Genomic DNA, 23,217 nt, shown 5'->3' on the forward strand with positions numbered 1-23,217 from the left:
GTATCACAATGTTTAAAGAGGCAGAGAAAGAAATGTAGGAAGGCACCAGAGCGATGTGCATGTGGTGGCTAAGATGGGAGCTAATGCATGTTCTTTACTTTCTTTTTTATAAAATTTTATTTTCTAGTCAAACCATGTGTTACTTTTATAATTAGGAAAAAAGAGATTTATTTTTGAAAGGCAAATCCTAAGCCAAGCCATAGGGTCTGTAACATATTGGATAGGGAAACATTAGGAGTCTCATCTGACAGGAGATTCTGATAGGAAAATTTGAATTCATCTGTAGAAGGGTGTTATGATACAGATATGAGCTGTCCCTCAAAAGCTCCTGTGTTAATGTAGGAATGTTCAGAGGTGAAACGATTACTGTGAGAGCTGAAATCTCATGTATCCATCTAGTTTGAATGGACTAACTGGGTGGTAGCTGTAGGTGGATGGAGCATGGCCTGAGGAGGTGGGTTACTGAGGGCATCCCCTGAGGGGGGTCTTGTCTTTCCTGTTGCCCCTTCCTGCTCTCTTTCCCTCTCCCTCTGCTTACTGGTCACTGGGCTTTCCTCTGCCATGCCCTTCTGGCATGATGAGCTGCCTCACCTTGGGCCCGGAGCAATGGCATGTGCTGTATATGGACTGAGACTACTGAAACTCTGAGCCCCAAATAAACTTTCCCTCCTCTAAGTTGTCCTTGTCAGGTATTTTGGTCACAGTGATTCAAAACTGACTAACTCAAGAGGGATGTCTTTAATATGCTTTAAAGAGAGAAACTTCACCATCCGCAATAGTTTTATTCATTGTTTGAATCATACTTTGTCTCTTATATGCACCATCTAAGATGATTATGTAGAAAAATGCAAATGACCGGATTTAATCAAACAGCCTTTTCTTTCTTTAGGGACTTAGAGATCTATCTGTGAAATAACTTGCTCTCCTGTAAAGTCTTTCTTTTAAACTGGTTGTTTTGCCTGAAGATAAGCTCTTAATCTTATTTGCCACTTACTTTAGGTTTCTCAGTGTTTTAGAAACCCTAGGGCATTTTATGGATATTTTAACACCTGAAGGGGACACCTGGCACCTGCCTAAAGCACTTTCCACTTCCTGCCAGGCACAAAGGAGAGAAATTATTGTGAGCTGATCTAGAGCTCTTCAGTGGTTGATTTACAAGTGTTGCCTGATGTGTCCTCAAGCAGTTGAGAGCCTTTAGTTCTTGCTACTGCATTTAAATTACAGAAGAAGGTAGAGAGCAGGTGATTTTCAGCAAAGGACCCTTACCTTCCAATTTCCTCTGCCCTTTGTAAATAGGTAAGGCAGAGGCTCAAATGAATTCATTAGCCCAAAACACCTGTCTCTACAGGTCCTTGACAAAGCCTACATAGAATCCAAGAAGCAAAACTATAGGTGTGGAATTCTCCTTTGAACTTGTTATTTTCATAGAGAAATTCTTTAGAGACATAAACACACATACCTCCAAGGCTAAAATACACTATTATCATTTTGTAAGTATGAATTTATAAACTTTATTATCTTTGTCTTTCATCATAAATACCCAATCATCTTGCTTGTGAATTTCAGCCCTGTTATGCCGATTTTATCACAAATGTATGGCCAAAATTCACAAGCAAGATGAATTTTTTTTGTAGTTTGGAAAATTGCTCAAATTTTTTTTGCAATGTACTAAAATACATTGTATTGAAATACATTTATTAGCATTTCTGTAAAAGCTTACATTATTTTTATACTTTTATACTTTTGATACTTGTGCTGGTATACTCTTTAAATATTAACAAACATGTATATCTGAAATATGTTTTCTCTTACTCCTGTACTTTTAATTTCTGCTATCTCATCCTATTTCCATTTTTTATGTGGTCTGCCTAATTTGCATCTCTACCTTCAACTTATGCTTACTTCAATTCACTTTGCAGTTCATTCTCAGCAATAATCTTAGGTGTTGACGATGGCTCTCTGTTTCAAGTGAATAGTATTCAATATTTGTGCCTGGCATTTAGAGACACTCCATGATCTAATCTAAGTTGTTAAACTGAAAAACAAAATTGGTGACTTGAGACTTGAAAGCTGGGAAGGAAGCATCTGAACCAGAGTGAAGAGTCACAGAGTGGACAGCTGATTGAGGTCGTGTGGTTTGGAGACCTCATGCTAAAGTTAAGAACCTTTTGGTGGCACAGATAGGTGGTTGGCACCAGTGGACAAGGCTGATAGAGGGAGAACCCCATCATGGAGGCCTGGGTAGGCTATGTTCCCAGGTGAAACCGGGTAGAGTAAGGTTCAGGAATGTGTCTGGTGCTACACATGTTTCAAGTTGTCCAGTGGGGATCCAACAGGACCCCAACTGGTCTACTGTCAGTTCAGTCCTCTGTCAGGGCCAGCTGCTTCCATCAATTTATCTTTCTTCTTTATCTCAGGGTCCATGATTTCATGCCCCTGCAGTGTGTGGGGTACATATTTATGTGGGTAGCCTGGTGCTCAGGAGACATTCCTGTGTAATTGAGCATGCTGCTCAAGTTCCTTCCCCAAGATCCATTTATTATATCTTTGAACTTAAATCAGATTGCATTCAGTAAAAATGAGCTATGTTTGCTTACTTGATGGCAATTACTCTTTAGTTCACAGTACAGTTTTTTGGCAAGATTCTCACTGATTTAAGTGTCACTGTGCTGTGCAATTACAACATATATGTGCAGTATTGGGAAAGCACAGATGAAGCATGAAAGCCTTATTCTTGGTTATCACTAGTTAGTCATGGAACTCTTGCAGAATTCAGAATGGCTTTTAAATCCAGTCCTACATATTAATGTATTTATTCATGTAAATTTCACAAATTTTCTTCTTCCACTTACCATTGTCCCCACAGCAACTCCAAGAAAATGATGTAATTGTTTAAAACAATTGCTCCATACTCAAGAAAAAGTCAGAAGTTAAGAAAAGAAAAAATATTTTCTAACCTACAGTTGTAACTTAGAGTCTGAGATTATTTATACCCCAAACAGAGTCAGTAATAAAACAATGCAATCAACTAGATGTTTGATTTCATGTGAATTAAGCAACTGACAAGACTATTTCTCCTCCTCCTCCTCCTCTTTCTCCTCTTCCTCCTCCTCCTCTTTCGGCCCTGAATTGACTGCTGTTTATTAGACCATCACCACATTAATATTGGAAATTTTGTATGATTAATTTCAGGAAAATGAAAACAGCCATCTGACATTTCAGTTTAGAAAACTGAATACCAGCCCAAGAAATCGGAAATTCTTAGAAAGCAGAGCTCTGCAACAATAATGTGTGCATCAAAGAGTTTAAAATTCCTGTTGAGCTCTTCTTTTTTTTTTTTAAGAGAGAGTGAGAGAGGAGAGAGAGAGAGAGAGAGAGAGAGAGAGAGAGAGAGAGAGAGAGAGAGAGAGAGAGAGAGAATTTTTAATATTTTTATTTTTTAGTTCTCGGCAGACACAACATCTTTGTTGGTATGTGGTGCTAAGGATCGAACCTGGGCCGCACGCATGCCAGGCGAGCACGCTACCGCTTGAGCCACAATCCCAGCCCCCTGTTGAGCTCTTCTTAGGCACTCACATTTTACTGTATACAAAGCTTTGCAATCTTGAGCTGGTTTGACTTTATATAGACCTAACAAAAGCCAAGAAGATGCACCATGGCATGGGAAAACCTAAACTGAAGTACATGTGGTATTTCTTGGACTAATAAGAATTTCCCATATTTCCTGGGAACATGAAGTAGAGTGAGAAGTTTGAGATTTAATTAATGTAAGCATCAAGCAGTCTTGCTGTAAAATTTATGAGGCTGACTCCATCTCCCATGGTGCAAATGCTTTGCTATATGTTGTTAATTTTAAGCTATACACTAAAACACATCACAACTTTACAATCAGTGATGTTTTAAATGGATGGCTGACCTACAGCCTTTGACAATATTTAGCACTTTATAGCAATACATTAATGCTAACTTTAAAAGCTATGGCATAATGAAAGTTTACAGCAAATTAAGTTGATAAGTTCCTGTCCGCTTCCTAAACCCCTCTTTTGGATGAATAAGGGAATCAGATATAGGAAGTGAAGATCCACCTCTAGCTGCAGTAAAATCTTAAGTATTATCATGAGGCTCATGTTTAGTGAACAAATACCTCATCTTTAGATGAATCTGAAGAGAAATATACTATATTTCTATTTTAATTTAAAAAGTCTCTTTCAGTCTTTATCACACCTGAGGAGTTCTCCCCAAATGGCGGTGAACCTCAACTCAGTGAGGTTCCTTGATGTCCTTTCAGAAAGGAACTTAAGGATGGGTCAAAGTGAGGTGCAGATTAAATTTACTAAGTGAAAGAAAGAAGTGCACACATCTGAGAGGCAGAAGGAGTACAGACTTTGGAGAGGAATGAATCAGCTGCCTGTTAGCCACACTTACATGTGTAAAATCACCTAAGGGTACTTTTAGTTCTCCTTTCATAGGTAACTGGACATGTCGACCATTACTGGGCTGGGGTTTCTTTTCTTCTTTGATATATTAGTGCACCTGTGGATAAGATCTAATAAATGATTTAATGGTGTTTTCATTCTGGTCAAGGTATGTGAAAGTGACTTTTAAATTGAGACTTTAAGTCCATACAAAAGTGGACTTTAAATCTAGAATTTAAATTGTTGCCACTCTAGTGTTGCCCCGCATTCCTGCTTCCTACCTGTCCTGTCTTCTGTCCTACCTCATTTCCATTTGTTTCCATGTGCTTACATTGGCTTATATAAAATGATTCATGGTGTCTATGGATTCATATGTGATACCAGTCACTAGAAAGACTTCTGAATTTTTACTTTAGAAACTGCACAATTTGGATATAGTGAATCTTCACTCAAACAAGTTGGATTTTATAAATAAATGGTATGAATAGGGAAAATTAAATAATTCCCTTTAATAAAGTGGTGTGGAATTTAAGAATGCATATAAATCCATTATATATGAAATTGAAACTTTTTTTTAAAGAAGAGCTGAAGAAGAGTATTATGTCTATTATGTTGAAGGTGCTTTATTACAATTAATCAGGAAAGGGTTGTATATAAATTTATCTTCATTATTAAATGATAAGGAATATATTTATAGATCAACAGAGAGATTATAATAGCATTAAAATAAAATTATAATATATTAAATACAGGACATTTTGGGGATACAGAAAATTTAAAAATATAAAATATTTGTATTTTTCTAGCTCTGATGTGTGTCCCATGGATGTTGTGAAATTTCCAAATTCCTTCATGTTCTCAAGGTCACTGCTTCCTTTGAAACAGTTTGGCTCAGATGTTTTCTGCCAGTTCTGTGCTTGTTGTCCACACTTCACTCTTTAGAAATGGAAACATAGACATCCTTCACCCTCCCTTTTCTTTAAAGCCAACAGAAGAAAGCAAAATTAGATTAAACAGCAATATTTACAAAGGAGGAGAGAGAGAGAGAGAGAGAGAGAGAGAGAGAGTGAGTGTGTGTGTGTGTGTGTGTGTGTATAGTGGAGAGATTGACAGAGCAGTGATCTAATTAGCTTTAACCTGGAATGTTAGACATCTCTGTTTAAAAAAGTCCCTGCACAGGTGTTTTTTTTTTTTTTTTCCCTCCTTGTGCTTAAGCTTTTCCCTATGTTCTCCACTGACCCATCTCTTCATTTTCTATTCCTTTCCTTAGAATTTTTTTTAAATTTATAGATCATTCATATCTTTCTAGCATCTATTTGAAACCAGCTCCAGGCTTCCATGTGTGTCTAAGGACATGATAGAAGTTTTGAAATATATAGATACTGGGAATTATACCATTACCTTTCTTATCCACATGTTTTACATCTGGAGATTGAATTAACCATGGATCAGAAATATATTTTTTTTAAAGAGAGAGAGAATTTTTTAATATTTATTTTTTAGTTTTCGGTGGACACAACATCTTTATTTTATATTTATGTGGTGCTGGGGATCAAACCCAGTGCCCCGCATATGCCAGGCGAGCGCACTACCACTTGAGCCACATCCCCAGCCCCCAAAATATTTTTTAAAAATTCATCTGTATAAAATATAAACAGGTTAGATTTTCTTGTCTTTATCCCCCAAATACTGTAGTATAACTGTTCATATAGCATTTATATTGTATTAGATATCACAAGTAATCTACAGACAATATAAAGGATGGGTATTTACAAATACTACACCATTTTATAAGAGGGACTTGGGCATCCCTGAACAATGTATCTGCTGGGGTTCTGGAACCAATTTCCCAGAGAAACTGAGGGACAGCTGCATGGTCTTTTTCTAAAAGTGGGAGGGGTTTGATGAGGTTTTCTTCTAGTTGCACATACCATGAAAAAAATTATTTTTATTTTGATACTCTAATTAATAAAAGTAATCTCTAAACAGTAAATTTATATTGCTATTTTAAAGTATAGGATATTGAAGGGTAGTGGTTTCCAAAAGCTATTCCTCAGACTAGTCTGTGGCAGTGTGTGAAATGACAGATTCTCCTCATGCTCAAGTCAGGAAGTTCTGATGTGGCCAATCTAGGGTGGTGGCACTCAGGAATCTGTATGTAGATGACTTAGCATGGGAACAAATGCTCTGGGCTTCACTGTCTTCCTTTTTAGTCATTGGGTTCAGTGATGCAATGTCAATGACACCCAGGGATATCCATCTAGACTCAGGGACCTATCTTACAAGTACTTATAATTTTTTTTTTAATAAGTAACCATCCTGGCTTTTTCAGGACTGTTTAGGTTTCAGTGCCATGTCCTGAGAAACTGCTCAGTCCTGAAATTTACCAGAGCAGTTGGTAATAGATAAGTGTCTATTAAAAATAGCTGGATCTATTTAGTATCTGTAACTATTCTTAAATATTTACTTATGAGTAGTCTATTTTAAGGTTAAAATTGTGGGAGTAAAATTTTAAGCAAGAGCTGAAAGGGGTGAAAGGGTCAGAACAGCATTCCTATTTCTGCATGGATGTGAGCTAAGATTATGCAACTAGGGTAAACTGAAAGAGAGAACATGCCTTTTGAAACTTTGTGTGAACTGATCATCTTTGTCTTCAAACCTACAAAAATCTCAATAGGAAGTTTCAGGGAAATAATAATGCAGTTCCCTACAATGATTGCCTGTGTTTGGACATTGAGTGTGACTTAGAATCAGACTACCTAGACATGTGATAGGTGATTGAAAATGTGAGCCTGGCAATTAGGTGATAAGAAAGGCGTAGAAAACTAAACTTCCAAAGAACTAATTTCCAAAATGAATTAAATTGATTACCATAAATTGATTCTATTGTTTTGGACTCATAACAACATTTTGGATTCCAATTTATATTTCTAGACCATAGAAATAGGAATAGTTGACAGTGTTGATAATGAATAGATTCTAAGGTTAGAAATAGCCTTGCAGAATGGGTAGTTGAGACATGAGAAAAATCAGAAAATCCATGTTAAAGGGGAGGAGTATTATGATGGACTGTGGAGACTAGTCAGCAGCACTGAAAGGAACAGAGTGTCAAAGGTGATTGATTGAGATGGGGCATCATGGGTGGGGTAGGGGGGTATACCCAATGATTGGCTGGATGAATAAAAATGAATAACTGAAGAAAGTAACTGGTTTTATGAGAATATGAATACCAAATATTAAAACAGCCATTTGAATTCAACTCTAAATTTAGCAGATCTTTGCATTATTAAAATAACAAATATTTGTTGGATTTATTGTAGATTAGGAACTAACATCCATTGGAAAGTTTAGAGTACTTGATTTTTCTTTCTCCAAATGTTACTGATGCATAAGTTTTGGGGAGGATGTGGAAGAAGCTCTGTTTTTTTTCCCTTAGTGAACCCTTTAGGTCTTATTGTAATTCTTTCTTGAATGCCTCCCAATTCTTCTCGCCCACTAATGTTTTTTCCCCTAGGGAAGGTGAAAATATTGTGTTTTCAGTCTGATACCTGGGGATGTTTCACAAATCTTTATGTAACCCATAGAACTATAAGTATAATCTCCATGTGTCTCAGTTTCCTCATCTTCAAAATAAGAACATTGAACCATAGTTGAGCTCTAATTTACCTTCCATTTAAAAAAAAAAATCTCTGCTTCCAGACCAGCCTAAAAGTATTATCCAATGACAATTCTCAGCCCTAAATTTGCCTAAACGTAGGCACAATTACTTTGACATTCATTTTGAGAGATCTACATCTTTTTAATAGAAAATTTAAATAGAAAATTGAGATCAAAGAGAAAATAAATTGAATGATTTTTTTAAAGATAACTGGAGTCATTTAACAATACATTGTCATATAATAGTTATAAAAAGCTCCCAAATACAGCTTATTCAAAACAAGAACAGATCTGAAGGGGGAAGAACTTACTTTTTTAAAAAAATAAATTTAGTTATGGGTGGACATAATATTTTTATTTATTTTTTTACTTATTTTTATGTGATGCTGAGGATTGAACCCAGTGCCTCACATGCGTGAAGCAAGTGCTGAGCTACAACCCCAGCCACCCCCCTCCAAGAACTTAGTTACTTAGCCGCTAATCAAATATGATGCTCTTGGAGCTCAGAGAGATGACATTCTCTACCTTTTACTTAAAAGATCTAGTCACTATCAAAATGTTATATAATTACTACAATGTACAATATAATGGAATTTAATAAGGTGGAAATACAGATAATGAAACTATACTTCTCTATATTTTATCTTTTTGTTACTAATGCAATAATTTCCGCTCTTTCTAAAGAAACAAATTCAAACCCAATTTATCAACCTAAATGGGATGCTGGGTGCAGTGGTGCCCACCTATATATAATCCCAGTGGTTTGGGAGGCAGAGGCAGGTGGACTGCAAAGTTCAAAGTCAGCCTTTGCAACTTAGGAAAACCCTGTCTCAAAATAAAAAGTACTGGGGATTTGGTTCAGTAGTTAAGGGCCATTGGGTTCAATCCCTGGCACTAAAACCAATAAAACAAAACAAACCACCTGGCTGGGAGGCTGGGGATACAACCCCATGGTAGAGTTCTTGTTTAGCATGTGCAGGTCCCTGGATTTGATCTCCAGCACTGAAACAAAACAAAACAAACAAAACTCAATAATGTGGAATTAATCAGAAGTAAAATCTAATGGTTTGTATTTCAGTAAATATACTAAGTACCTCCAAAGATGGAAATGTTTGTGCTAATGCCATCTTTTATTGAAATCTGTCAATGTCAAGTGATGGTTTTTCCTTTTGTTTTGCAGGACTAGAGCGAATTGCTCGGGATTCATCTTATGAACAGGAAGGGAAAGTCCAATTTGTGATCGATGCAGTGTATTCCATGGCTTATGCCCTGCACAATATGCACAAAGATCTCTGTCCTGGATACATTGGCCTTTGCCCACGGATGAGCACCATTGATGGGAAGGAGCTACTTGGTTATATTAGGGCTGTAAATTTTAATGGTAAGTTGCAACTTTTTTTGTGTGGTCTCTAAATGCTTTAGAAGTGACAGGATGTTTTTGTCCCCCCTATATATAGAAGATACTCAGGCAGAGTGGAAAGCACAGGATTAGAAACAGTTCTCCTTTTTAATCAGAAGTGTGAGTTTTTCCACCTGCTTTTAAATCTTGACATATTTTTTTATGTTACCATTAATCTGCTTCTGAAAGAAGCAAAAGTTAAAAATAAGCCTCTATCAATCAAAATATTCTACTTAAATATTGCTATTTCAGAAACAACTTAGAAGGCTCATTCAAAACCATTGACGACAGATTAGATTTATTTGAAAATGTTTGTGCCATTATTAGAGAAAAGATTATAGACGTTTTGTTTTGAAACTCATTTTAAGGTTTTTAAACAGTAAATTGACTTGAAGAAAATGGATGATCTGGAGTGGCTCTATATTTATATTCTTAAGAGTATTGAGTTTCTGTGACTTCTTTTCTTTCCTTGTGTTTCTCTCAATGATTTAGTCAGTTGGAAGCAAAGAGCTGCATACAATGCTGTGTAGATAGGATTTTTCTACTGTAGAAGAAGAAATCTTGCTTCTGTGACTGTCACAAGAAGCTGTTATAGAATGTCCTGGTTTCATAGTATTAGGTAGAGAAGAGCCAAACTGCCCTGTCTGAAGTGATGGAATTATTGAATGCTGCTGTTCTTTCATGAGAGTTGTAATGGTTGCTGCCCATGACTTTGACCATTATTTTCAAATGAAATGATAGAATGCTCTGAGCTGTCTAATTCTTTCAGTTTGGCTGTAATCCGCACAATGGACATGCCTCCAAGCCATGCACAGCGCGGCACTGTCCATCACAATGCACTCCAGTGACCTCTGCTGCCAGCCTTTTTCAAAACAGCACAAGGTCATCTTCAATTTAGAACTCAAGTGGAAACTTCTTATTTTGCTTTTTCTCAGGCAACATAAGGCAGAATTTGGTTTCCATTCAACACAGAATATTCTCCTTTCTAGCAGAAATATTTGAGAATCATTACATGGCATTAATTCTTTGGTTAATATAAACACTAAGGAAAACGTTTGAAAATAATTTTCATGCAGTTATCAGACTGAGCAAGAGGATTGTTACAGTGTAAAGTTATTTACCCTAATGTGAGGTTGGGAACACTTCACTTATCCATTAGTGTTAGGAAGTAGGAAGTAGAATGCAAATGAGGAAATTTTCTCAATTAGTGAGGCTCACCTTCAGAAAGGGAAATCTTTTCAAGAAGCACTGATGAAAGCATTTTAAAGGTGAATTACTAATTTCCCTTTTATCTTAACCATAGATCAAAACCTAACCCTTCCTTGATGACTCCAATTATTACACCATACTATAATATAATTGTGCTATTATGGACTATTAAAGAATGTCTGCATGTCTAATGGCTATTAACAGAATTTGCCTCTAGACACCAATGATCTCTGAGTTCTCCTGTCCACTTTGCACAGGTTTTATTTTCCCTGCTAGATTATCAGAGCTTGGCTGCTGTTCTTGCCTTTAGGCATGATTCCTTCCATAATCTGCTTTCTTTCAATCCACTATGGACAGAGAAGCAAATATAACACTTCATTAATTCAGTCAAGATGTTTAATTGAGCACATATGCTTTGCTCAGCAATATGATAGGTGCTAAACATATATTACTGGTGAGTCATGGGGATTCAGAGTTTTTTTTTGTGTGTGTGAACTTAGATAACCAGTCAAGTAAATACCCCCAAACTATAATTATATTACCTACAATGAATGCTGCAAAGGGAGAGGTGCTGGAATTAGTATTTATAGTGAGGGAAATTTCTCTGATTTAGGAAGTTATAAACAGGTGAAATCTTAAGGAGCTTCATGTCTAAGGTGGAGCCATAGACAGAGTGATATGAGACCATGTGAGGTCTTTTAGGCAATTCCTAATGTTTGCTTTTATCTGAAAAATAATAGGAACCTACTGAAGTACAACAGTACTCTGTCTGATGCAATATTAAGTACACTATGGAGAAGAGTCATGGAAAATACTTGAATTTTACTGTATGAACTTGAATTTCTTTGAGCTCCTTAGAGATTTATTTTGCAAGGCTTTAGATTTGCCTGTATTCCAATAGCTGATAATAAAGGGAGAGAGGCCTGAACACAGGCAAATTATCATGGACTATATAATTCTCTTGATTTTCCTCAATTTTCAGGATGTTCATCATTGTTTTATTTCATTATTGGTTTATCTATTAATGTTCATTCATCATTAATATTTTGCCTGTTTAAAAATAAAAGAGAATAGGAATATACCATCATCAAAACTATACAGGAGGAAGAAATGAATATTGTAACCCAAATAAGGGCCTGTGTTAGTTCTGAGCTTCCTACGCAGTCAAAGCACAAAGGGACCTGCAATGAAAATTATGTGATAAGAACAAGTCTATCTGTTTTTCAAAAGAGAATAAATTTTCTTGGAAATTATTTCTACAAGAAAAAGTATCATATGGGGTTTTGACAGTCAAGTGAGCAATGCTATTTAACAAAATCATACAGAAAAAGTCAAAACCTTCTCTTCAGCTATTTTGCACCTGTACCCACAATCAAAACTAAGAAATGTAATGTTTGGAAAACCAAAGCTACTTCATTAAAGGTGTTTTCAAGGAGGAGGAAGACCTTTTCTTGATCTAGATTTGTAACTCTTTTGCACTCTGCTGATGTGAGATGAACCGTACTCTGAGAAGAATAAATGAGGAACATCTTCCTTATACTCTTTTTTTAAAAAAATTAACTTCCTACTCATAAACCTGACATTTTGATCAGTTGAAGTAAGAGCTGCTGGGTTGAAGGGATTGGCGTAACCCTGGCCAATACACTTCTCAGTTTTACTCACTGGACTTGGTGTTACCTTGAAGGGTCCCAGTAGCTGTATAAGGAACTTACTTCTGTCCCGCAGACTTACATATCATTGCTCTTTGCAGGAATTGTACTGTAAGTAGATGTTTGGAATTTGTTTTTGGAAATCTAGCAAACAACTGTTGCATTGTTCACTGGATCATTGTGGAGTGGGTTGTGTTGGTGACAACAATTGTTCTCATCTGGGGGACAGCCAGCCTATTTCCTAAAGATTGGAAATGCAGGGGCTTTTGGCCACACCACATATTCCTCAGGACCAGTTTTAATTTCCTGAAGAGCCCAGATGTGCTCAGCTAGACCCAGCGCTGCTTACCATACATAATACAAAAAATATACTATACACTGGAAAGGTCTTAGCATACTGTTATCGGTTGTCAAACAATGGGCTTCCCAGGGCTACTTCCAGTGTTGTACAATGTGGCTTCCAGTTCCTATCAGGATCAGTGAGCTACATGATGTTCTCTCAAAAGAAAAAAACAAAACAAAACAAAACAAACTTAACCCATTGCATGAAATTATTTAGCAGTGCCCAGTTAAATATTGAATAGTGACTGTGCTGAAGTGCTATTCCTGTGTGGATGATGTTAAACTATTTCACATTAATATGAGGGCTTTAAACTGTTTCTTTTTGACATTAATATGGACATATATCGCTTTTTGTGGTCCCTTCTAGTCAAGATAGTAAAACTATGTCATGTTTCGAGGAAGACTATAAGAGCAGGAGATAAAGCAGTACAAGCTGCTGAATGCTGCACAGGCCATTGGTGTAAAAGGGAATCATGTTTAAAATTTAGTCTTGCTGAGATTGTAAGCAGGGATGTGGTATGCCTACTTAAGCAGTGGTTTCAAGACACTCCGTTTAAAAAATCATGTTTCTTCCAGAGTATTTGACAATGTGAAGAGCGTAAGAGAACTATAATGATAAAACATTAGTATTTCAGTTCAAAATTTGTCTCTCAGAAATTACTAAAGGTGAAATATTTAGTCAGATTACTAAACTAAAAAACTTAAGTTACTTTTGGCCACAAAAACATAAGCTACAATGGAGGTTTGATTGATTTTTAATACTCAAACTGTTTTTTTATCATTGCTGGAAAATTTTACTTTCCCATCTCCTGAATCTGTATTGCAAGCACATTCAGAATCATGACAGGCTTAGAATCACTCGCGTTTTCCTTACAAGTTTTCTCAACCTCTCTTCTCTACTTGGGAAGCCAGAGGAAAACAACGACTTGACTTTTTAGGATTACTTTTATTGCTACTATTTGAACAAAATGCTATTTCTATAAATTTTTTAAATCCTAAGACCTATCAAAAGAAAAACATAAAGAAAAGGAGTTCAGATTTTTTTTTTTTAGTAACTTAAGCAACTATGTCAACTCCTTACTCCAAGGCAATAAAATATTAATACTGTACATCTTGTACGGAATCAAAGATTCTTCTGTTGCTATGAAAACCTTATTTATCATAAAGAAAATGTGTTGGGCAGAATTCCTGAGATATCTCTCCATTCCTTTTACCTATAGTTGAGCTCATCTCAGGAGTGAGTCAAGCCTAATGGCATATTAATTTGGTTTGTTTGATTGCAGGTAACAAAAAGCAATTTAAGCTTGCTTAATTATGCTGATAGAATTTATGAGCACGTGTCAAGAAAAACCATAGCAAAATATAAAAGGATCTAAGAAAAGAACTGGTTCTAGGAAAGGTAAACCTGACAGAAACTCAAACATCTTTCTGTATGTGTCTCTGCACCATCTGGTTCTCTTTGTACTGATTGTCTCAACTTTTAGCTCTCTGGTGGCACACAGAGCCATCCTACACTGCTAGAATTTAGCCATTCTTGGTTCAGGACACCTATTGACACTAAGGACTTTTTTCAAACTCTCAATTCCAACTATGTGGAAGCTTGAATCTCATTAATAAACTTTGGTTGGGTATCAGTTCTGCTCCAAATTATCAGTGTCCAGGAGCAAGTAGTACAAATTTGGTTGTCATGAGTCCTGCCTTGAGGATGAAGAGGCTATTTTGGAAGTTCCTCTAAGCAATTTATGGGGAAAGTTATAACAGATGGAGCAGAGAGATGGAAAACTAAGAGGACTGGTACCTACCTACCAGAAGCAAGGAGGGTCAGAGGCCCTATGAGCTTCATAAGATTAATGAAAACCCCTTTAAGAATCAGAATATCTGTGAGAACACCAGAAAGCGATCAGCTTTGTGGGTTTGTGAGGTCAGCCTCACATGCGTTGAATTTCCTGACACCAAGTGAGGTGAGGTAGCCCCTAAATCTTACTGTCCCACCATTTCAATGCTCAATCTTCTAGACCTCAGGGACTGGTACAAAGATGGCATTTATCAACATTTGCTTTTCTTGTTTCTTAAGAAACCTTTTTGATTTTAAAAACTTAGTTCAAAATGTTGAGTTATACAATTTTGAGAATCCTCTGAACACTTTAGTTGGATTCTCAAGGAAATACATTTGCATAAAATACACTTAAGCTATCTAAAGAAATAGTATAGCTTCATATTGGGAAATGTACTACAACCATGCTAATAGGTCAAATAAGATAATTAGCATTTCATAATATGATTTAAAGTCATTTGATTAAAATATAACCCTCATTTCTATTATAAGTACAAAACAAACTAGGAAGGGAATAAAAGTTTAATATGATAAAGTATAACTGCATCTATAATTATATACTCATAGCTGTTTCTATTAAATAGATGGATTAGAACTATAACCCTATTATTAATATTCTATATATTTTAACCAATATAATAAAGCATGAAACAAAAATAACAAAAATTACCACTAAAAAGGAAAATTAGTATCATTATTATATTCAAATAATCTGCTTTAAGGATAATAAATTTTTTAAAAATAAAAATTACTTATTTTAGAAAGATAATCCAATCCATATTAAAATTAATATGAAAATATTAAGAACTTTCTATGTACCAGTAAGAAGTCATTGACTTAACTTATATGTAACTGAGCTCTGTTTCCTTTGCAGAAAATATTTAAAGTATTTTGCAACAAATTGAATGAAATATATGAAAGACCTATATGAAGACAGCTTTGTTGACAGATGTGCAACACATTTGAAAAATGGAGAGTCCTTGTTGATGGATGCAGAGCTAATTATATAAAAAATGTTAATCCTTTCTGAGTAAATTTGTATTTGTGCTTAGTGCAATTAAAAAAAATTAAAAAGGAGTATGTTGTGGAATTTTAGATAAATATTATTTTAAATTTTAATGATGAGAATAAGTGCATAAAAAGATGAATTTGAAGAAAACACTATTCCTACCAAACATTTACATTTAAGCAACATGTTAAGTTATAATAATTATAACAATTAATCTAGTATTTAACTAGTACCAGAATAGACATAAAAATTAAACCAGAGGGTTGGGGGTATAGCTTATTTGGTAGAGTGCTTTCCTTGCATGCATGAGGCCCTGAGTTCAATCCCCAGTACACACCCCCCCACACACACACACAACATCCAACAACAGAAATAGCCCAAAGTATATAATGACACTAAATAATTTTACACATGCATGTGCATCTACATATGAATTTATCATGTTATAGCTTTAGAAGTAAGTGGGAAAAGCTGGGCCCAGTGGTGTACTCCTATATTCTCAGTGGCTCAGAAGGATCATGATACAAAGCCAACCTCAGCAAAAGTGAGGTACTAAGCAACTCAGTGAGACCCTATCTCTAAATAAAATACAGAATAGGGATAGGGATGTGGCTTAGTGGTCAAGTTTCCATGACCCAAGAAAAAAGAGATAGTGAGAAAATCTAGGGAGGGGAAGTACAGAAGTTCATTGTATTAGACAAAGGGGAATGAAGGGAAGGGACAGGGGAGGGGAATAGGAAAGATAGTAGAAGGAATCAGACATAACTTTCCCATGCTCTGATATGAATATATGACCAGTGTAACTTCACATTTTGTTCAACCACAAGAATGGATCAAAATTGTAATGGGTTGCACCCATATATGTATAATATGTAAAAATATACCCTAATGTCATATATATCTAAAAACAACAAATAAAAAAGAAAAAAGTGAGAAAGGACATTTTTTTCTATTATTTAACTCAGTGAAACTGAGAGAGACAATTTCTTCACATAAGATGGAGTTTATTTTAGGTTTAGTTAAAAAACAAAAAGAAAAAAGGTAGGAAAGTTTATCTGATTTAAATGGATAAGCTTAAAATTAGTAAAATATCGAGGTGCTAAATGAGTATTAAAAATTATCATAAGCATTGTTTTAAAACAAAGTAGGGATGATGTATTGAAGGCATGTCAAATAATTACTATATCAAATATAAAACAGATGCATATATTGATATAAATTATGACATCTCCAAGGTACCAATTGTCAAAACTTATAAATGTTAATAAATATTTGAAAAGGTTAAGCCTCATGAATAATCAAAGAAAAATCAATTAATCAGCAAAGAAACAGTTTTCCATATATCAAATTTGCAAAGACTTAATAATAATTTTCATTGTAGAGGGCATTCTGTCTTTATATATATCTTATAAAGCAACAATTTTTAAAAGCCAGTCAATAGAGGAGAGGAATGGGAGCAGAGGGAAGCAGGAGGAGAGTGCAAGAGGAAGTACTGGGGACAGAAATGGAGCAAATTATATTCCCTGACTGCACAACTATTGTCAAAATGAACCCACTGTTATATATAACTATAATACACTAATAAAAACATTTTTAAAAGATTAAGAAACAATCAACTAACAGGGAAACATGTTCATTACCCTGGAGTTAGCCAAGAGCACAGATGCCTGACACCCAGCCTTCAAATTTAATCACTAGATGTTAATTAACAGAGAGAACAATAGGTGTCTTATTCAATCATCAATGATAAAACAGGTGATAGCTGGTATTTAATGCTAATTATCAGTTGAATTCCAGTTTCCAAGGGTGAGCAGGCATGTGAAAGGTATAATACAGTGTTTCTAATACATATGGTGGTGCTAACTCTTTGTTATGGCATCTTACTATAATAAATGGGACTTGAGTATAAAAATAGTAGTAATAATAAATTGTAATTATTAAAAGGTGAATATCCTGGGTATTCCAAATATGCTTGGTAAGAGTAAGCATTAGTGTGATTTTTTTTCAATGATCATTTGATCATAGTGTATTAAATCTTTATTTTCTTAATTCTAGGAATATATTCTAAGGAAATTATTTGAAATAGGTATATTTTAAGATGCTTATTGAAGAAACAAGGAAGCCAAACATATTTTTGTTTTGTGTTTAATTAAAACCTACAAATGATATGTTGTACTGTGGCACTGCACTTTGACTGGGTACTGGGATCCTGGACTTCCTAGCTCTGCCACCCTCTTCCTATGGTGTGAGCCCATCCCAACCTCTCAGCTTCATCTTTTAAAAAGAAGCATTATATAAAATGATTGAATCTGAGCTTAGAGCTCTCTTCCAGCTCTAAATTGTCTACATATTCCTTTTTATGATAAAGATTATTTTTATAAGGTGAAGGCATATTTTAAAAACGTATATGTTTATCAATTTATTTATTGTTGTCTTTCCTGTTTATGTTCACTTTTAACTCTTATGAATCATTTATCCCACATACATTTTATTGGGAATCTTATAAGGAACCTAATGAAAGAGCTCTGAGCTAAGCATCAAGAGCACAAAGATTAATAAAATGTGGACCTGTGAATTGTCAAATTTCATAGCTTAACAGAGAGGTACAGAAACATTTCACTAACAATAATTCAAGTGATTAGTGATATGATAGAGACATGGATGTTCACAAACAACAGAATGCTGAGATTTAGGAAACAATATAAAAGAGGTATAAAGAATACAACACAGAGAGTAAAGGATATCTGATTTGAGTTACAAATGGAAAGTAACATTTCATCAGGTGGGTGAGATGAGGATAAGAAATTCTTGGCAGACAAGGCAGTTTAAATAATCATTGAAAGACAGGGAAGAACACACACAGCACAAGAAAGTAAAGCTTCCATAATGGAAGAATGCAAGATAATAGGTTGCAGAGATGAGGGGAGAGGGGTGCATGCTGGAAGATGAGCTAGGAAGGTAAGCTTGGGCCCATTTGAAGTCTTGCCAAGCTCTGTTGTTTGAATGCAACCAACCAGCAAAAAGAAACCAGGGAGGCTTTTTGAGCAGGATGATGAAGTGCTAAGTAGGTGCTGAGAAAGTGTTTTAGAAAAATAACTATGGCAGTAATTGAAAGATGGGAGGGAGTGAGATTGAAGGCAGGAGATGGTAAGTTAAGAGTGGGCTCCAACAGTCCTGGTGAGAGAATAGCATCTGAAATGGGAAAATGAAAGTACACAGGAAATGGAGATAAGTGAATTACAGAGAAAGGGGTTCAGAACTGTTTGAAAGCTGGCTCTGTACTACCACAGTGCTCTGCCAGAAACCAAGAGATGTTGAGAAATAGCTTAACTTCCTCAAGTGATCTTTCTTTGTAACTGTGATTACTGATTCATTATTTTAGTGTATATACCACTGATGAAATTGACACTGCCTTTGTTTCATCTACTTCTGGTAAGTAGAAAATTAGATCGGTATGTGGAAAAATTGATGAAATGTCACTGCTTGAGGTTATGATGCATAATTTCCTCATAATTAATTTTTATCTAACAAACATAGGTAAAGCAAAGTTAAACTTGCTGAAGTGATTATCGATTGAATCTCTTAAAAAATATTAAAAATTATAAGATCCTAAAAATAATATCTTTTTTGATAATCACCTCATTTGAAATAAAATGGAGGAAGTCAACGATAATTTGAAGGTATTTTATATAATTAATTTTTCAAAGCTAAGAGCTTACATGTATTTCCTAGAAATATATATAAATTTAAGAAAAGTTAACAGAGTATATATTAATATTGAATACATAAAGATAAATAAGCAGTCTGGTTTGAAATTAGGTAGTTTTTTAGCTTTTGATTAAGAACTTCAAGTTGGTTATAAAGTATTGAACTTATAAATTAAGTCATCATGAAAGTTAGGAGTGGAATTATACTTCTTCTGTTTTCTAACTGAGTAGGGTGATAGACTATAAGGGAATTAAAGTCTAATATCTTTCATAGTCATGAAGGATGAAGTTTACTATTTTATCATTTCTTTCCTTAAAATAGAGACACATGCCAAGATTTTCCCAGCCTTAAAGAAAAGCTTGAAACAAATCAGTGGATATATTCTGGTTGTTTTTTTGGAATTGCTCAATTTCACCCATTAGGTTGGATTTCTTTTACCCATCATTTATTCTTATTATTTATGATCTTCATGATATACTAAAAACAAAGGAATAAATGATAAGAAAATCCCAGACACAGATAGGATGCCATGATTGCAGTATTAAGGACTGAGGGCTGAACCATGGGTCTAAATAGAGATGCTGTGGTGAGCCTTGAGTGAAGGATGAGGACCCTTCAGTGAATGAATGGATAAAATAATGTGGCATATATCACAATGGAATTTTACTCAGTAATAAAAGAGAATAAAATCATGGCATTTGCAGGTAAATGGATAGTGTTGGAGAAGATAATGCTAAGTGAAGTTAGCTAATCCCCCCCAAAAAAAATGTCGAATGTTTTCTCTAATATAAGGAAGCTGACTCATTGCGGGTAGGGAGGGGGAGCATGGGAAGAATAGATGAATTCTAGATAGGGCAAAGGGGTGGGAGGGAAAGGAAGGGGGCAGGGGTTTAGCAAGGACGGTGGAATGTGATGGACATTATTATACAAAGTACATGTATGAAGACACGAATTGGGTGTCAAAATACTTTATATACAAACAGAGATATGAAAAATTGTGGTATATATGTGTAATAAAAATTGCAAAAAAAGTACATGTATAAGACATGAATTGGTGTGAGCATATTTTATATACAAAGATATGAAAAACTGTGCTCTGTATGTGAAATAAGAATTACAATGTATTCCGCTGTCATGTATTTAAAAAGAATAAATCAATTATACTGAAAAAAAAAGGATGAGGAAACAGATAAAGGAGCTGAGAGGATCTGAAGTGATGGGAAAAATTTCTGAATGAGTGTGCATGTAATGGCTTGTACTTTTCACAATGATCAGAAACACAGGCTTTATATTCAGAGTTTGAATGCAGTTTTACTACTTACTATATCATGATCTTGGCCAAGGAAACAAATCTCCCTAAATCTATATTTCCTCATCTCTGATGAAAATAATAGTGATAATAGTATATGTACTCTGTGTGTGTGTGTGTGTGTGTGTGTGTGTGTGTGTGTGTGTGTAACCTTGGGGGAGGAATATATATATATTCAGGGTTCCTATAAGTTTAAGATGATTAATACTTAGTACTTAAAAAGAGATAGACAAATTGTACAATACATGGAGAATATTTCATCAATAGACCTACAATGAAGTAAGTCTTTGATGACATGGGTAGTCTGAGATTGAGGACTTGAACATCTTAAGAAAGATACAGACTTAAAAAGCATCGCATAGAAAGACCAATAGTGGAAGTGAAAACAGGGCAGACTTTGGAAAGGATGCCTCTGCTATGGCTCCAATCAGCAAGTTTTTTCCAGCAGTGCCAGCCTCTTGGATATAGGAACAGGAGTGTGAATGTTTTTCCACTTTCAAAGCAAATGGAAAAACGCATTACCATTGAGATGGGCATGTGATGAGTCTGGAGTAGACCAAATGGGGCTCATTCTTTCATTATTTCCTCTGTTTTCTTAAAAAATTACATACCTTTCTTTGAAATGAAGAAAGGTATTTAATGGAATAGCTCCCATGTTATTAGGGGTAATTATTTTCTGGTGATATTTCACTTCAGAAAGAATCTACCTGAAAATTAAAATGGAGCCTTGATTATTTTTCTCTTTAAGATTATTAACTCTTATAATTACATTAGGTTTAATCACAAAGTTAGTTTGAAAATGAGGGATATGAATGAAAAAATTCATGTTAATGCTGGTGGTTAAATCATTACAGTTTGGGGACTTTGCTTTCTTAGTCTTTTGGATGTGTTTAAAAACCATGACTATCAAATAACTTTGCTTTTGAACTACCTTTGTCTCTAGCTAAGTGAACAATTAACAAATTTTGTTGTAGAAAAATCATGAGTGCATATTTATGGAATTTATATGAATATGTCAAACATGTTCATTTAACAGATATTTATCAAAGTTTATTATGTGTCTAAATTATGCCATTGGTATTTTGTATTCCCTTCCGTTTCTCACTTCTTTTCCTTTTTATCCTTTATATCTTAACCTTCTTTTTCTTTCCTCTTTTATTCCTTCTCCCAATATTTATCCACTTGCTTTGTGATCCTTCAGTAACCAAGACGGTGACAAGTAGCCAATGGGATGAGCTTGGGAAAGATAGACATGAAGGCAAATCCTGACTCTTCCATTTAGGCCATGACATTTTGGTTCAGTCAGTTAGATTTTACAAGCCTGTGTGTTCCCTTCATTGGGAAGCAATAGTAATCATAACTGCTGTATAGTGTTACATAAGCATTTAATGAGCTAATTCTTCCTTAAGGGCTTAGCACAATGCCTGTATGTAGTGAATAATCAATAAATGGTAATAGTAATGATTACTTTTTTTTCCTGCCCCTGAGAGGCATAAACCTCTGAATATATTTACAGAATTTCAAACAGACACACATAAACAATTCCCAAATATGCGCCCATTTGCATAAATTTTTCAACATAGATTTCAGAATGTGATAAATCTCCTTCATCAGTATTATTGTGGTCTAATATTAACTTATTATTTCTTCAAGGTTTCATTCATTTGTTCTCAAGACTACATAGGCATTTTAGTTTTCCCTTTCCCTTTTTTCTTGCAGTGGCTGTCAGAACTCTTCATTTATTATTAGAACCTTAAGATGAGATATGGGAAAAAGAAGGCATAAAACTCATACTACTCAATTTTTCCTAGAGTTCAGTAACCAGGCAGGTAAGGAGGTAGAAACTGTTGCTTGAAGGAGAGATCAGGGAATTTCCTAGAGTGAACCACACTTCCCATGTTCAGAATATCCTTGGAAACTCATTTATTCATGGACTGAACAGAAATGAATGACCTCTATAACTGGAGGTCTTCGATCTTATCCACTTCAACAGAGAAAACTTGCATCAGTGCATGATCCTGTCTATACTCACAGAGCAATGAAAACTGAACTCTCGGGATAAGATTGGTTAAAAGTCATAAGCTCTGTTTGTTTTGTAAAATCATTCAAATAGAAATGAATATATATGTATATATAGGCAGGTAAAGGGGTTGTAGTGCAAGTCTCTCAACAAGGCATTAATTTCTAACTTAATCTTTATCCTACTGAAGAAGCTCTACTTTTCCCCAGATCTTATGCTTTTCTTTGCTGGCTGTGGTGGTTATACAGATGACCCTGTGGTTTATATTAGTTCATGAGTAACCCCAAGAAATTCTGACCTTCATGGAAATAATTTCAAAAGAGCTTTCTTTTCACCTTCTTGAAGCCCTCTTGGCGTCTTTATGTTCCTGTCTATTCTTATGTTAACCTGAGGATTGTGTGAAATTTTATATACCTTTATCTCTATTTTCTCTTTGCTTTAATCAATACTTAATAAAACAACGAATCATGCTTACTGGCTTTTTTTTTTTTTACTTTATAAGGAGTAAACCTTACATACAGAAATGCACATGTTGAGTCTACAGCTCAGTGCATTTTCATAATAAGCTGAAAACCTCCAGGTCTTAATTCAGAACACACCCAACCAGCATCCAGAACACTGAAGCAAACTCCCAAACTTAAGACTTCTTCTGTGTTCCCTTCCCAT

The 23,217-nt window shown here is 35.1% G+C and overlaps 1 protein-coding gene across 11 annotated transcripts in view; it reads left to right on the forward strand.

Moving 5' to 3' along the window:
- Positions 1-23,217, forward strand: part of Grm8 (glutamate metabotropic receptor 8) — a 732,322-nt gene that overhangs the window by 460,862 nt on the left and 248,243 nt on the right. For 10 of the 11 annotated variants that reach the window (XM_040291623.2, XM_021722399.3, XM_078040287.1 and 7 more), the window contains one exon: positions 9,253-9,453. In XM_040291623.2, coding sequence (XP_040147557.1) covers positions 9,253-9,453 — 201 coding nt within the window. Of the gene's footprint in view, positions 1-9,252; positions 9,454-15,379; positions 15,583-23,217 lie in introns of those variants that run through there. The other variant, XM_078040290.1, reaches the window with a different exon arrangement.

The sequence above is a fragment of the Ictidomys tridecemlineatus genome, chromosome 2 (genome assembly GCF_052094955.1).
Source record: "Ictidomys tridecemlineatus isolate mIctTri1 chromosome 2, mIctTri1.hap1, whole genome shotgun sequence".
Classification (NCBI taxonomy): Eukaryota; Metazoa; Chordata; class Mammalia; order Rodentia; family Sciuridae; genus Ictidomys; species Ictidomys tridecemlineatus.